The sequence below is a fragment of the Macrobrachium nipponense genome, chromosome 1 (assembly GCF_015104395.2).
Source record: "Macrobrachium nipponense isolate FS-2020 chromosome 1, ASM1510439v2, whole genome shotgun sequence".
Classification (NCBI taxonomy): domain Eukaryota; kingdom Metazoa; phylum Arthropoda; class Malacostraca; order Decapoda; family Palaemonidae; genus Macrobrachium; species Macrobrachium nipponense.
Window position 1 is genome coordinate 86,140,640 of NC_087200.1, and position 15,050 is coordinate 86,155,689.

Consider the following 15,050-nt stretch of genomic DNA (forward strand, 5'->3'; position numbering starts at 1 on the left):
CCCTTTGCTCATATATCGTAACTTGGGGCACTGCGTCAGGCATGACAGGGCACTCCTTCCAACGCAACTCTCTCTCTCTATCCTTCACTAACTCGGCTTATTACAGCGAATTTTCTTCTTCTGTATGTTACCTAGATGTTTTCCTAGTATTTTCCGTTTTGGCATGATGAAATTCTTGCCGAAACAAAAATAAACAAACGTAAATGCAAGAGAATGTCAAGAGGTGAAATTTGAATTTGTACTCTCTTTTTACAAAGACAATGTTAATAAATCATGATTATTTTGAATTTCATATTCCTTTTTGTGTATTAATAAACCAAAACTATGTTATTTATCATAAATTAAGATCACTTTGCTCAAAGATCGTAGCCTGGGGGACAGTGTGACGTGTGTTTCAGGCAAGACAGGTGCGTTTACTTACTACGTAACCCTCCCTCTCTCACTTCACTAACTACGCTAATATCACATATATTATGATATTCTGTAATCATATTAGAGCAAATTTTCTTCATCTTTATGTTAGCAAGATGTTTTCCTTGTCTTTTCCTCATTGGCATGATGAAATTCTTGCCGAAACATAGATAAGCATATGTAAAAGCAAGCGAATGTCACAGGTGAAACTCGAACGTGTAGTCTACTTGAAGTTGTGCTCCTACTGATCATGGTTGAATTCCCCGTCCCCTCTGCGACCCATGGAATATCTAAAGATGCCATTTCTCACAATTTCTTTGACAATAATTATCAAAATTTACGATAACAGAAGAAATATTGCATTTTCTTGTACGGATGAATGTTTTAGGCTTATTGAGTTATGTTTACTAATTACCCTGTAACTACGAAAGTTAGAGGAATTTTGACAAAATATTTCATACACGTATTTTCAATTGCCATATGAAGCTCCATGAATTTTTTCATGACTTTGCATTTTTCGCCCTATATCGGCCGGCCCCCTTTATGTATTTTATTTTCTTTTAATTGATACTTGCACCTCTCCATTACACCAATACTTTTCTCCTCTTGACACTGCATATCTGCTGGTTCTTCCCACCAGTTCTCCTCTGCTTCCCCCCCTCCCCACTCCCTACCATAAACATATTTCTCTCATATTTGCCCATATATTTTCAACTCTGCTACACTGTCAAAATTCTACATTTCCCATTTCCAGCCATTTCTCTCTCACAGTCCTAAATTGCTCCCCCTTTTCTCCTTCAAGGTCCCAAATTTTAATTATAGATTTTTTTATTGCTACTCATATGAGGGTATCCATCCACTAAGGGTTAAGGTTTAACTGAAAGCCTAAGAATCATATGGCAAAATTACATAACAGGAGTAAAATATCCCAATCATTACCAAAGTCTAAACCATACTGAAAGATGACATAAGAGAGAACAGCTTGGTATCCTCCAATACCCAACAATGACACCTTTCTGACATTTCATTGAGAGCCAAAGAATTCTCAAGTAAAAAATGAGGTTTCGAGTAGATGAGTACTCATTTGTTGGGCCATGTCATAAATAATTGAGATGACATTAGGTAACCTCCAAGCATGAGGCTGAAAGGACTCCAGGTGATCACACAACTAGTGAGTGTAGCTGCTTTAGGACTGCATATAATAAAACATGATGAGGGTACTGGAAAAAAATATATATGTATATATAATATACATATAATGTATAATTTATTCAAAAATTTTAATAAAAATATTACAAATATATATATATTATCAAACACTGCTAGTTCACTAACTAGCAGTGTTCACTAGCTTTAGCAGGAATTTACTCAAAACGCAAATACTTTAAATGTCAGTAATGAAATTAATTTTTTTTCATTTTCAGTTTAACATAATTACTTTTCTATTCAAATTTCTGTTACTGATTCTGAACTGCATTTTACCAGAACCTACTAGAGAGGATTCTTTTTCAATTCTAGTCATACGTTTACCTTCCATCAACTGACTAAATTCCTCTTACAACATCCAGCAAACCCTGCCTTTCAAAACTTCATAAAACCACTTGCTGTTCTTTTTTCCAGTTAGAAGTATTTTATTGTTTTTCATTGATATTGTAAGATAAGAAGCATGTAAATCAGAATGCCATTATTTAAGGGATATCTGTACTGAGATCATTGTTGTTGAGTCTCTGACATACTACACAACCACCTAACATCTGAGAACTGTGACTGCACAGATAATAGAGAAACCTTGAATTGACAACAGAAACTGCTAGGTTACTGACAGGTGAGGGGAGGTACCCTGCCACTAACTTATTTGCCATCACTTAACCACTGTGTTACCAAGCTTCAATGACTTTCCAAGCAATGGTTTATATTCTCATAGGAACAATGTATGTACTAAGGTTGTTTTATAAAAAGGCAGTAATAAGACATTTATGCTCGGCAGAACACATGAAACAGAATACATAAAACAAAAATTGGTCTAGCAAATACTATTCCTTTTAAAAATAGAAGATGTGGTATTAAAAAATATGGATTAGAAACCTAATCCAAATCCACCTACCTCACCAGATGAATTCTGAAGGACAAATAGACGTTCCAATTTAGTAAGCTTTTTCAAAGCAATACCTAATTTCACCCCAACCACAAAATTAAAAAGGCACAAACGACGCAACTGAGTTAGCTGATTTATGGCTTCAACCATGTGGTTATCAGTTGATGATCCTCCATCTTCCAGCCATAAAGCTCTAAGATCTGTAAGTAAGAAACATATTAAGAAAAATTGTTGAACATCTTCCAGACTGCTTAAGCTAAATACAATGTCAAAAGCATATTAGAATACTTGATGCAGTTTTAATAACTTCACAACAAAATTCACATGGACAGTGATTATAACAAGATTTTTTTTAGTAAATTACTATTTCCCACTTCTGTATTTTAAAAATTACAATGATATGACTAGACCGCAATTTCCTAACTCTGCAATATATTGTATTATGCCATGATGCTATGCATTAAGCTATTCAGTCATATATATAAACAAGCAAATGGGATCCCTAAAAGAAGTACACTGTGCTCACTAGCATTCTCTTTACCTTAGCAAGTACTCATTGGTATTCTATTTACCTTAGCAAGAACAGCTATTTTGAAAACAAAACTAGATATCAATTATAAAACAGCCTTTAACTACATATCTATGCAAACAAAGCAATGCATTTAAGTAATCACGTGGGCAAGCTTAGCCAACTCCCAGATTCATGCAGAAAATTTATTTAGTAGTATTCATTCATCAGGGCCAATCCTCATCTGAAGAGAGGGGAAGGGAGGAAGGCACTATAATTTGATTAATTAGTTTGTATGAAGCTTCATTTTAAAGTAAAAACATAGTCATTACCAACCCAGTGAACATAAATTATCCAGAAGGAGAAAGGATGAAAATCATCAGGGAAAATCCCAACAAATATGCGAACTTAAGTAAAGGGGAATAATATTAATTGCAAAATTAGAAAACCACTAACATACAAATATGATATGCAAAAAGGTGCATTGCAGTAAATAATGCTGTGAACAGAAAACAGGGGACCAAAGATAACCCATTAATGCAAAACAAGAAAGAGAAGCAACTGTGCACTAAAAAAAGATAAATTACTAAGTTATTAATGAACCTTACTACTAAAGGAATCCTTAGTGAAAGGGGAAAAAATTATTGTTCAACAAACAATCCTCAGATACAAAGGAACAACAGAAAACTGTAAGTACTTATGTACTCGTAGAAACTCTTGGTGGGGAATGACACCCACAACCAAGAAAAAGAAAAATCTAACTCTCTTTGCAAAGAGGAACAAAAATTCACAACTAACAAATCTGCAGTCTTGGCACTAGAATACACCTTCTAGTGCCAGCTGGAAACAGGTCAAAAATTAAATAGAATTGTATATGCAAGGAACTGGTGGCATCTGTCCTCTGTCACATGTTACATGGAAAAGCCACCAACTCACAGCCAGGAAAAAAAAAACTAATAACACTTTTTGCAAATTAGAAATAAAAATTCACAACTAACAAATCTGCAGTCTTGGCATTAGGATACACCTTCTGGTGCCAGCTGGAAATAGGTAAAAAATTCAATAGAATTGTATATGCAAGGAACTGGTGGCATCTGTCCTCTGTCACATGTTACATGGAAAAGCCACCAACCCAAGATGGGCCTAGTGACATCCCAGTTATTCTTCCAACCCTGGATAAACTCACAGAGGGGCGGTTAGTGGTGGGCCTTAAATGTTAAGGGTGCAGGTTTGTTAGTTATGAAAAATACAAATTATTTTCAAATCTTTTCATTTGTTCATACACAGGACTACCTGGAGTCTTTACATTAGGATTGACTTACTTTTAGAGGGAGGCAACTATCATTAACCGACTAGCGGTTTGCCAACCCCAATCATTCTTCTTGTACAAGAAAAATTTAAGAAAGATGATCTATACCTCTGAAGCTTAGATATGTGTATATCTTAGGTTCTGACTTCTGGGTTTTCATACAATGCCACAGTTCACTGCATAAGTGGAAGATGAAAAGCTGTCTGTTCAAATAACAAATCAATGTAGCCACTTATATAGGTTTGTTATCATCTCTCTTTTTTCTTGCTGAAGAGAGCAGTCTTTTGCTACTGAAAGGTAACTTCATTCATTAACGATTATTCTAACAGCATGGCCACTGCGCTCACCTGTATCATGCATTCCAGCTTATGACGGAACAATCTTCATACTGCCCGTAAGTAAAGAAGACAGAAAGAAAAGTAAAGACCAGTCATCTCACTTTCACGTCATCATCTTAGGCTTGATACAAACTGTCCTGCTAGGGGCACTGCATGAGCTACACAACCTGTTGAGCAGCCAACATCGGACCCAAGGAAAAAGTCTCCAAGGTCCTTACCTATGGGCAATATACTTCAGGTAGAAAGAAGTGAACATGGTTTGGCGATGCCATAGACCAGCATTCAGTCTATGAACAGATAAATTTTTCTTGGATGTTAAAGAGAAAATCAGCCCTCTGAGATCATGTGCTTTAGCAGGCCCAATATTGGCTGAAGCAAATGATGACGATGAATAAGCATTGGTGATCATTTCTTGTATCCAAAACAAGATTGTATTCTTGGACACTTCTTTCCTGACCCAGCCTGTGCTTACAAAAGTCTTCTACATCTCAGTTTAAGATGTCAAGTTCCTTTTTGATAAGCACGCAGCGTTCTGACAGGATATATCAACATTTTGTCAGGGTTGTCGTCAACAGTCTCCCAAAGAAGGTATTGAAAAGGAGACGAATTATCATGGATTGAGGGATTTTGTGTCTTAGCAATGGATTCTGGGACAAATTCAAGAGCTATTGACTTCCAATCCCTGGTATGTTTTCCTGTTCTGAGAAAAACTAGAAAAGTGACAATCTGCTGAACAGGGGTTCAGAGAGGAGAGGTACCCGTCTATGATACCAATCACAGTAGACGGACCACCTTCCCTGGTACACAGGCATGGAGAACTTTCTGAGATAACCTGCCATCTGAGAAGCTGTTCTTTGTGAAAAGCCTCTCACTTGCAGGAGATACCTGAGTCTCCATAGTGAAGCAATAGGTGATTACATATATCAGTTTAGTAAGTTATTTTATTTTCATTTTTAATTTCTGTATTGATGAAATATGGCCGATGTTCAATGTATGGGAAACGTGGTTGATTTTAGAAATTGTCTTGATGTATTTTATTTAAGTTGTGTCGTGACATCATAGAAGACAAGACAGCAGCGGAATATGGTGGAAAGGTAAACAATAGCAGACTACACAGTAGAGGACACGTGGAACTGGTGTTTGGTATGGTAGGAGGGAGCTCTGTCTTGTAGGAGTTTGTGGGTTGTAAGTCATGTTGTGGTGTTGTTCAAAGTCTTAAGCTGGAGTGTACTGGGACCAAAGAACATGAACAGATGGGTAGATTGCACATTTGCCACAAAGGAAAGATTAGGCTAGGAAAATATTTAAAAAGGGACCCTACTGACTGATGATACCTCTCCACATGAGGTTGACAAGGTAGATTGTGTCAGGGAGGTATCTCTCTTGGTACATCTGACAGCAGCGACAGCAGATCTGGAAACCATTCTGCTTGGGGGCATAAAAGATCTTACCCGAGTCATCTTGAGATTGAGGGACCGCATCACACTGTGCAGGACATGGCGAATCAGGCAAAACAGAGGAAACCCCTGCACATCCAGGTTGTCCCATGGATGTTGCAGAGCATCCTCTGCTACTGTGAATGTGTCTGGAACTACTGAACAATAGACCTCTAATTTTCTGTTGAATATTGTAGCAAAGAGGTCTATCATTGGTCTCCCCAACGTGCCAAACAGCCTGTCCACAATCTCCTGATGTAGAAACTCTGTTCCCAGAATCTGTCTGTCTGCTTAGTCTGTTGGCCACTACATTTCTTTTGCCTAGAATGTACCTGGTCATCAGGTCTACCAAGATGTCTATGGCCCACTGATGTAACTGGACCCTTATTAGATTGTTCACATAAGCTACTATAATTGTGTTGTCTGACATCAGTACAACAGAATGCCCTGTCACCCTCCCCTGAAAATGCTGAGGTGCTTGGAAAGCTGCCTTCAGCTCTAGCACATTGGTGTAGTTAAGTGTCCTGCTGACTCCACTCCGCAGAGGTCAGCTGGTCCTCTAGATGAGCTCCCCAACCTTTGGAAGAAGTGTCTGAGAACAGTAAAAGTTCTGGAGGAGGTGAACTGAGGAGCATCTTCACTGTAAGAATGTTGTCATCCAACCACCACAGTAGATCTCTTCTGACTTGTGACGACAAAGGGACTTGCATGTGAGGGGGATTTCTTTGTGGAGATCAAAATTTCTTTAGTCTCCACTCTAGCGATCATAGGTGTAGGCAGCAGTGAGGAACAAGTTTCTTTAGAGATGTCAACAGGCCTAGAACAAGCTGGAGCTGTTTCACTAGTTGTGTTTGTTAGGACAGAAAGGCAAGAGCTACCACCCTGAGCTTCTACATGACCGGGGACTGCCTGTATATTGCATTTGATTGTTTTCATGTTTTATCATTATGTTAAATTTATTGTGAAATAACATTTTATTTTTATGTGAATTGGTATTGCTTTTATGTACATATATTACAGTAAAGATTTTACTGTCTCTTCTTCTCTCTTCAACAATATCACGACGCATGATAACTTACAATCGTTTATTCATTATTTCTCAATAAAATAAATGCTCCCTCCCGCTATCTCAAATTCTCTGTGCATCAGCGCAATGACGAATGAATTTGTTAATTGTTTAAGCTAAATTTTATTGTGAAAAGCTTTGTTCTTCCATATACTATTTAGGTGAATATGGTTAAAATATACAGTCTCTCTCAGCACACCAACCACTAGCTCAATAAAGACTTTTTATTATTTCTGTACTGTATTTGATTGTTTTCATATTTTATCATTATGTTAAATTTATTGTGAAATTCTCTTTTTTATGCAAATTGTTATTGTTTTTACATACATATGGTACTATTTTAAATCTCTCTTCTCCTTCTCTCCTCAACATATCAACACTCTCTCATTCCGTTTCAAGTCAGCTGTGCACGACGTCACCACAGTGACATACGATTTTGTATATCTTTCATGCTACATCTTATATTGAAATGCTTTATTCTTTGATTTATTTTGTTGAATATGGTTACCATTAAACTATATATTGTTGTTGGAAAAACATGGTAATATAGTTTTTCTTGTAGGATGCAGTAAGCCGTTGAATACAAATATAAACAAGATAATCGGTCAGTTTGAAGTATGGCCATTTGTTCGACAAATGATACAAAATTTTCTCAAAAATTTCATTAGAAAAACTGAATGTTTAACATAAATGTTTGACAAACGAGGTACCTACTTCTAAAGTCTGATCTCCTGGGAACGAGCCCATACCAACATCAAAGCGAATACTCTTGTGAAAACTTCCAGGAGGAAGGATGGATGGGGATCTGGAAGTATGCATCCTTAAAATCTATATTCAGCATAAAGTCACCGTCCCTGACCACTGCTAAGACTGTTCAATGAGTCTCCATTTTGAACTTTGTCTTCCTGACAAACACGTTCAACGTTGACATATCTATGACTGACCCAACTGCCACTGGCCTTCGGAACCTGGAAAATTCGGCTGTAGACTCCTGGTGAAGGATACTCTACTTACTCTACTTACTCCCTTCTCCATCATCATCTTCACTTGCTCTATAGTAGTACTATGTGTTTCTGAGATCCTTGATTGCAAGAAAAGTGCAAGAGAGGGTGACCTGAGAGAGGAGGGGTAAAGTCGAATGGGAGTAGATAACTTACCTGAGGGACATCTACTACCCACAGCTCTGCCCTGTAACTCTTCCACATAGCCCAATGGCTTGCAAGACATTCCCTCACTAGTGGCAACGAGTGGGGAGAGGCGCCCACTATATCATCTTGTACCTCTGCCTCTGCCCTTATTTCCTCTCCCTCTTGCAGCCTTACTCTGAAAAGGTTGTTCTTGAGCAGGCTTCTTTGTTGGAAAGACCAACTGAGGAGTTTTAGGCACAGGAGCTTGTTTCACAGTCTTCCTCTGTGTAGGTTGTTGGGTCTGTCCCCTGATGTTAGGTCTAGTCGTAGTACATTTACTTACTGCCTGCTGAACTAGCCTATCATTCGTATCTGTCCTCCGTCTGTCAATGGTTACCTCCAGTGTAGTATCCTTCAGCAACAGCAATTGAGAATAAAAAACATTACCATTCCTTAGTGACAATAAGGAATCCACATCTACTTGGCAAGGACCGCATCCCTAATCTTCAAGAGAATATTTGGCAATACATTCGCACTCAGATTCGTTATGCATGAGATAGTTATCGACCCAGATTGGAGCAATCTGATAAAGGCCGTCTTATCCGCTAAACTTGTGAAAGCATACAATGTGACAGTTGCAGACCATAAATCCAACCAAGATGCTCTGGAAGATTGAAGATGCTATCATCTCTAAAGCAGCCGCTTCTTGACACATTAGAGAGGGACACTTTCCAAACCTGATACAATGTTAGGCCAAGTCTTAATTGCACAATGTCCGGATTATCTGCCTACTCAGTAGTGGAACAATAGGTGTCGTATAGTATCTCCTATGACAGAGAAGATGAGTTGGAAGAAACTTGAAAAATTTGTTTGACCCTAACAAGTCATCCCATCCCTCAATCAACGAATTCACGTCGTAAAACAAAATCAGCATGAATGAAGCATGGCCACTCAAAAGGAAGTCTTAACATTCTTCTTAGGACCTAACACTGCTTTGATACCTTTAGGAGCAATTGCAGAAGAAGTTTCAGCCCTCTTAGAGGGGTTGTTGAACTGATGAATCAGATCTATAAGAGGAAAGGAAATCCTGGTTATCTAAATCCTCCGCCTTATGTGGGTGACCAGACAAAGTGGAGGGAACAGGAAGATCTTAAAGCCTCAATCTGGAAAACAAAGAACCTCCACTGCATGATGGACGTGAATCTTCCCATGGCTGATTATATATCAGTTTAACCAGAGTAATTTAATTTTTATTGTTATTTTTTGCATTGTCGAAATATGGTGGACGTCCTATGTACGGGAAGAATATGGTTGATTTTAGAAGAGGTCTATTGTTGTGTTTATGTTGGTTGTGATGTCATAGAAGACAAGAAGGCAACAGCATCAGGTGAATGTAAACAATAAGAGTTGAGAAGGAGACACATGCGAGGCTTATTTAGCTGGTACGAGAGAGCGCTCTAATAGTGTGTTTTTGGGTTGTAAGTCTTGTTGTGGTGTTGTTCAAAGGTGTAAGCTGGAGTATACTGGGACTGGAGAATGCAAACAGGTGGGTAGATTGTGCAGTTGTGTTCAAAAGGAAAGATTAGGCTAGGAAAATATTCAAACTGGTATCAGTATGTGATTGATCAAAGATGGTTGGATCAGACAATGAACAAAAGGAGATTAGATGGAGAAGGGAATGTTGGAGATTTATCGGGATACAATAAGAGTACAAAGGATGGAGAGGTCAAGTCGAAGACTGGCTATTGTTGTTTGGAGAAGATGCAAAATACCTGGCGATAGAGATAAGAATGAGCTTAAAAGGGAAAATCCAAGAAGTAAAGGAAGGAATAGATAGAGATGAACTAAAGGGTACAGAGGGTCCAAAGATAATCCTAGCCAAACTAGATGAAGCCTATCTAAAAGACACACTAATAGAGAATTACAGTAGAATGAAAAACTATATTTAAATGAGAAGAGCATCAAGTGAAAAGATGAGGGACTTTTTAATTAGGTATGAAAAGGCAGCACCAGAGTGTGACAGAGCCCTGGGGAGAAATGCGCTTGAAGGAGAAGTCAAGGGTTTTCATGTACTGAAACAAGTAAATCTCACGGAAAATAAAAAATAAATGGTATTAGCAGCTTGTGGTTAAGAAAAGTTAGAATACGAATGTGTCACAAATAATGAAAAGACTATTTGAGGGATTAGGAAATAATAAGGAATGGGAATGGTGGAGGGTCAGAAGGCAATGTGGAGTTCTGGGAGAGGGAGGGAAAACCAGAGATAATGGGTGGGAAGATGGAACAGAAGGGGAAGGAGGGAGAAATCCTATAAACGCAGAAGGGAAAGTAACATTATGGGCAATATATACAGCTCGGGATGGCATTGGGCTAGGGATTGTCCCCAGAATTTTCATAATAGGAAGAAAACTGAATCAAAACAAGAAGAAAATAAGCAGAAAACAGAAACTGGGCCAGAAGAAGAAGATTTTTTGGGAGAAGTTAATAAAATAGAGGAAGAGTCATGGGAAGTCATTGATGCAATTTTAGACATAGGATGTAAATCGACAGTTTGCGGGAAATTGTGACTAGCATGCATTGTCATGGATTTGAGTCAGGAAGAGTTGATGAGAATAAAGGATACTAGGACAGAGTCTAATACAGGCGGCCCTCGGTTAGCGGCAGGGTTCCGTTCCTGGCCGGTGACGCTAAGTGATTTTCAACGCTAAGCGATTTTAAAGCCTACGGCCGCTGCACACCTTCTTTTGAAACTCTAGACCAGTCAAAGGCGCTGTAATCCCAGAATGGCGCAATAAGTAAAATTATATTTATGCAGTATAGTACTATAGAATTTACTGTACAGTAGTACTGTACAGTACATTATAGCATTATAAATACTGTAAAGTGAAAAAAGCCTAGCTTTAATCCTTTGGGTGTCTAGAGTATGTAGCTGTAGTGTTTAAGTTACGATAATTCGACTTACGATAGTCCGATTTTATGAGAGACCAAATTACCATAGCCTAACTTTATCCATCTTCTAGTTACATAAGTTCAATAACAGCAAAAAAGAATGACAAAAGTATGGTTTTAACGTTATACTCGTTGCGTGAATGTGTGACAGCCATGAACAACCGAACGAGAAACTTTTTTTTTTTCTAAGTAAAACCAAATTGGATAACGTCCGTTTGGCTTGTATTTCAATCATTGTACTACAGTACACTATTACCGACTTCTTTTTCCTAGCTTAAACCCATTTTTATATAGGGTCGCCATTGCGAATGAGTCGTCTCCATCGATTTCTGTCCTGTGCCTCGTTCTCATTTATACCTTTTAATACCATATCTTCCCCTACACAATCACGCCATCTCTTTCTTGGTCTTCCCTTCTTCCTTCTACCCAGCACTTCCATTTCCATCGCATGTTTTCCAACATGACGTTCCTCCCTTCGTAACAGGTGTCCATACCATCGAAACCTTCCTTCCTGTATTTTCTTCGATATTTCAACTACCTTTGTCGATCCTCTTATGTACTTATTTCTAATCCTATCTTCCCTTGTTACTCCCGACATCCATCTCAACATTCTCATTTCTGCTACTACCATCTTCTTCTCCTCTGTTTTCCTCATACTTGCTGTTTCTGTTCTATATAACATTGCTGGTCTGACCACCGTCCTATGGAACTTTCTTTTCTATTGCAGAGGGACCTTCTTGTCACAGAGGACCCCTGATGCATACCTCCAATTATTCCATCCTGCCTGAATTCAGTGTCTCGCCTCTTGGTCCATGCTTCCACTATCCTTTAATACGGACCCTAAGTACTTGAACTTCTGTACTTTCTTTATTTCTTCCCCCACCCAATCCTATGCTACTTCCACCGTCCTCAGTAATACTGGAACACATATATTCAGTTTTTTATCTGTTTATTCTCATTCCTCTCTCCTCAAGTGCTGTTCTCCACCTCTCCAACCTTCCCTCCAACTCCTCCCTCCCCTCTGAACACAACACAATGTCATCCGCGTATAATATGCACCATGGCACTGCTTCTCTAACATCCCTAGTCATTACATCCATCACGATGTTGAAGATGAATGGGCTAAGTGCTGACCCCTGGTGTAATCCAACTCCTATCTCAAATCCATCCGTCTCTCCAACACTGCTCCTCACTCTAGTATACACATTCCGGTACATCTCCTGAATAATTCTGACATACTTTTCCGGCACCATCTTCGCCCTCAAACATCTCCATATTTCTTGCCTTGGCACTCTGTCATAGGCCTTTTCAAGGTCTATGAATACCAGATGCAGGTCTCGTTGTTTTCCCCATTACCATTCCCATGTTTACTTGTCCATCCTCTCTTACAAGTCTTTCATTTTCTTCATTTAGCAGTTGTTCGAAATACTCTTTCCATCTTTTCAGGATGTCTTCTTCCTTTTTTATGACCGTACCATTCCTATCTTTCATTTGCTTAATATTGGTGATGTGCTTTGTTTTTTTATTTCTTACTTTTGACAGTTTGAGAATCTTACTCAACCCTTCCTTGGTTTCCAGTTCATTATAAACCTCTTCATATGCCCTTGCCTTAGCTTGAGCTACTACCTTTTTTACTTCTTTGTTTCTTTCTCTTAATCTTTCTCTGTCCTCCTCCAGCTGTGACTCTTCAAATCTCTTCTTTGCCTCCCTTTTACCCTTCACCACTTCCCCCACCTCTTCTCCCCACATTCAGCTCTCCTTTTCCTCCCATACTATTCCAGATGTTTCCCCTAGTATCTCCTTTCCATGTCTTCTAATCACTGATGCATTATGCCTCCACCATTCTCCCACATCTTCAATTCCCAGATCAACCTCTCCCAGAACTCTTCTCCTGAACTCTCTCTTCTTATCATTATCCCTCCCTAACAATTTATACCACTTGATTTTCTTTACCCCATTCGTTTTTGTTTTCTTTTCTCTTTTCATCTTCAAATCCATACAAAGGAGCCTATGTTGGGGGGCCACGTGGTCACCTGGTTTAACTTTACAATTCCTAACTTCCACCAGCCTTGATCTATTGTAAAGGAGGTAATCTATTTGTGTGCATCTACCGCCACTCCTGTATGTTATCAAGTGCTCCCTCTTCTTTTAGAAGAATGTGTTCACTATTGCCATATCAAAGGACACGGCAAAGTCTACTATACTCTCTCCTTCTGGGTTTCTCTCCCCAATCCCATGTCCTCCATGCACACGTTCAATTACATCCTTTTCATTTCCGACATGTCCATTAAAGTCTGCCCCCACTACAGTCCTCTCCTGCTCTTCCAGTTCTTGCGTTACCTCGCTCATTTCGTTCCAAAAACGGCTCTTTTCTTCCTCTGTGCAACCCACTTGTGGAGCATAAGCAATAATGATGTTCATTGTTTCCCCTCCATAACATATCTTCACTCTCATAATGCGGTCATTCTTTCTACTCACTTCCGTCACTGCATTCTTCATTTCCCCCGATAACACTACACCAACAACATTCCTACCCTGCTTATTTGCTCCACTATAGATTAGCTTGTAGCCATTCCCCAGTTCTTTGGCTTTATTACCCTTCCATAGAGTTTCCTGCACGCACAAAATATCCACTCTCTTTATCCTCATCAACTCTGCCAACTCTCTTCCTCTTCCTGTCATAGACCCAATATTGAGCTGGCCTATTCTGATCACATTTAGAGCTCGCTTCTTTAGCTGCACCCGCTCATGATGCAGTAGCCCTCGCCTTGTCACAGAGTTAGGGTGATGTGTCTGTGCGTCGTTTACGGAGTACGGCCTAGCACTATTCTCATCAATATCACGACTCATTTCATTGGTTCTGGCGTGGGTTTTTACAGTTGGATGCCCTTCCTGACACCAACCCTCCCTATTTATCAGGGCTTGGGACCGGCACCCATTGAGGATGGCTTGCCCCCACAGGTGGCTAGATTCAGTACACTATTACCGTAGTTGTTATAAATGGAGTTATGTAGAATAGAACTGAGATATCTTAATGTAATAACTTTATTCGCTATAGATCAAAGATCAATATAGATCAAATATCAATCGGGAAATATACTGTTAGATTTAAACCTAGTTATAACTGAAGCTGAGGAAACTGTTCAAGCTGCTAATGACTATTATCGTACATCAGCAACAAGGATAAAACTTGGTTAACATATGCCATCAAACACAACTGTAGATAAAATTGAGATAAAATAATTTTAATCAAAACTACTGTGCTTGAAAGAACACATTTTTCTGTTGGTTTCACACTGATATAAGATGAATAACGTAAAGTTCGTATTACGATGATATAAAGGAGAATTGCAAACGGAATCACGTAATTTTTTTATGCAATAAACATGCTGCCATCGTAATCTGTTAACGAAAAAAAAAGTAGTTCACATTCACAACGAGACATTCAATTTTATTTGACGACAGAAATTCTGCAGGGTGATATACCATGGCTAATAAGTAAGCAAACCATGAGGAAAATGGGTATGACCATAAATCTGAAAGAAAATTGTGTCATAATTGAAGTATTAGGGGGAATGAAGGTAAAGTTAAGAGAAGACAAACAGGGTCATTTAAGAGCACCAATAAGGAGGAGAAAGGTAGAAGAATTATTGCTGGAGGGTTGGAAAGAAAAGAGTCTGAGGGAAAATTAAGAGAATAAAGAAGAAATTAAAATATTGAAGCTAACAAAGAAAGCACAATGGAATGATGGGTTAATATGGAAAGAAAAGGAGGAAATAAAAGTTACTAACAGACCTGATTGGAAATTGTG

At 38.8% G+C, this 15,050-nt stretch overlaps 1 protein-coding gene across 3 annotated transcripts in view; it reads right to left on the reverse strand.

Moving 5' to 3' along the window:
* Positions 1-15,050, reverse strand: part of LOC135219431 (uncharacterized) — a 751,318-nt gene that overhangs the window by 29,024 nt on the left and 707,244 nt on the right. For all 3 annotated transcript variants that reach the window (XM_064256210.1, XM_064256211.1, XM_064256209.1), the window contains one exon: positions 2,516-2,706. In XM_064256210.1, the coding sequence (XP_064112280.1) occupies positions 2,516-2,706 (191 nt within the window). The remainder of the gene's footprint in view (positions 1-2,515; positions 2,707-15,050) is intronic.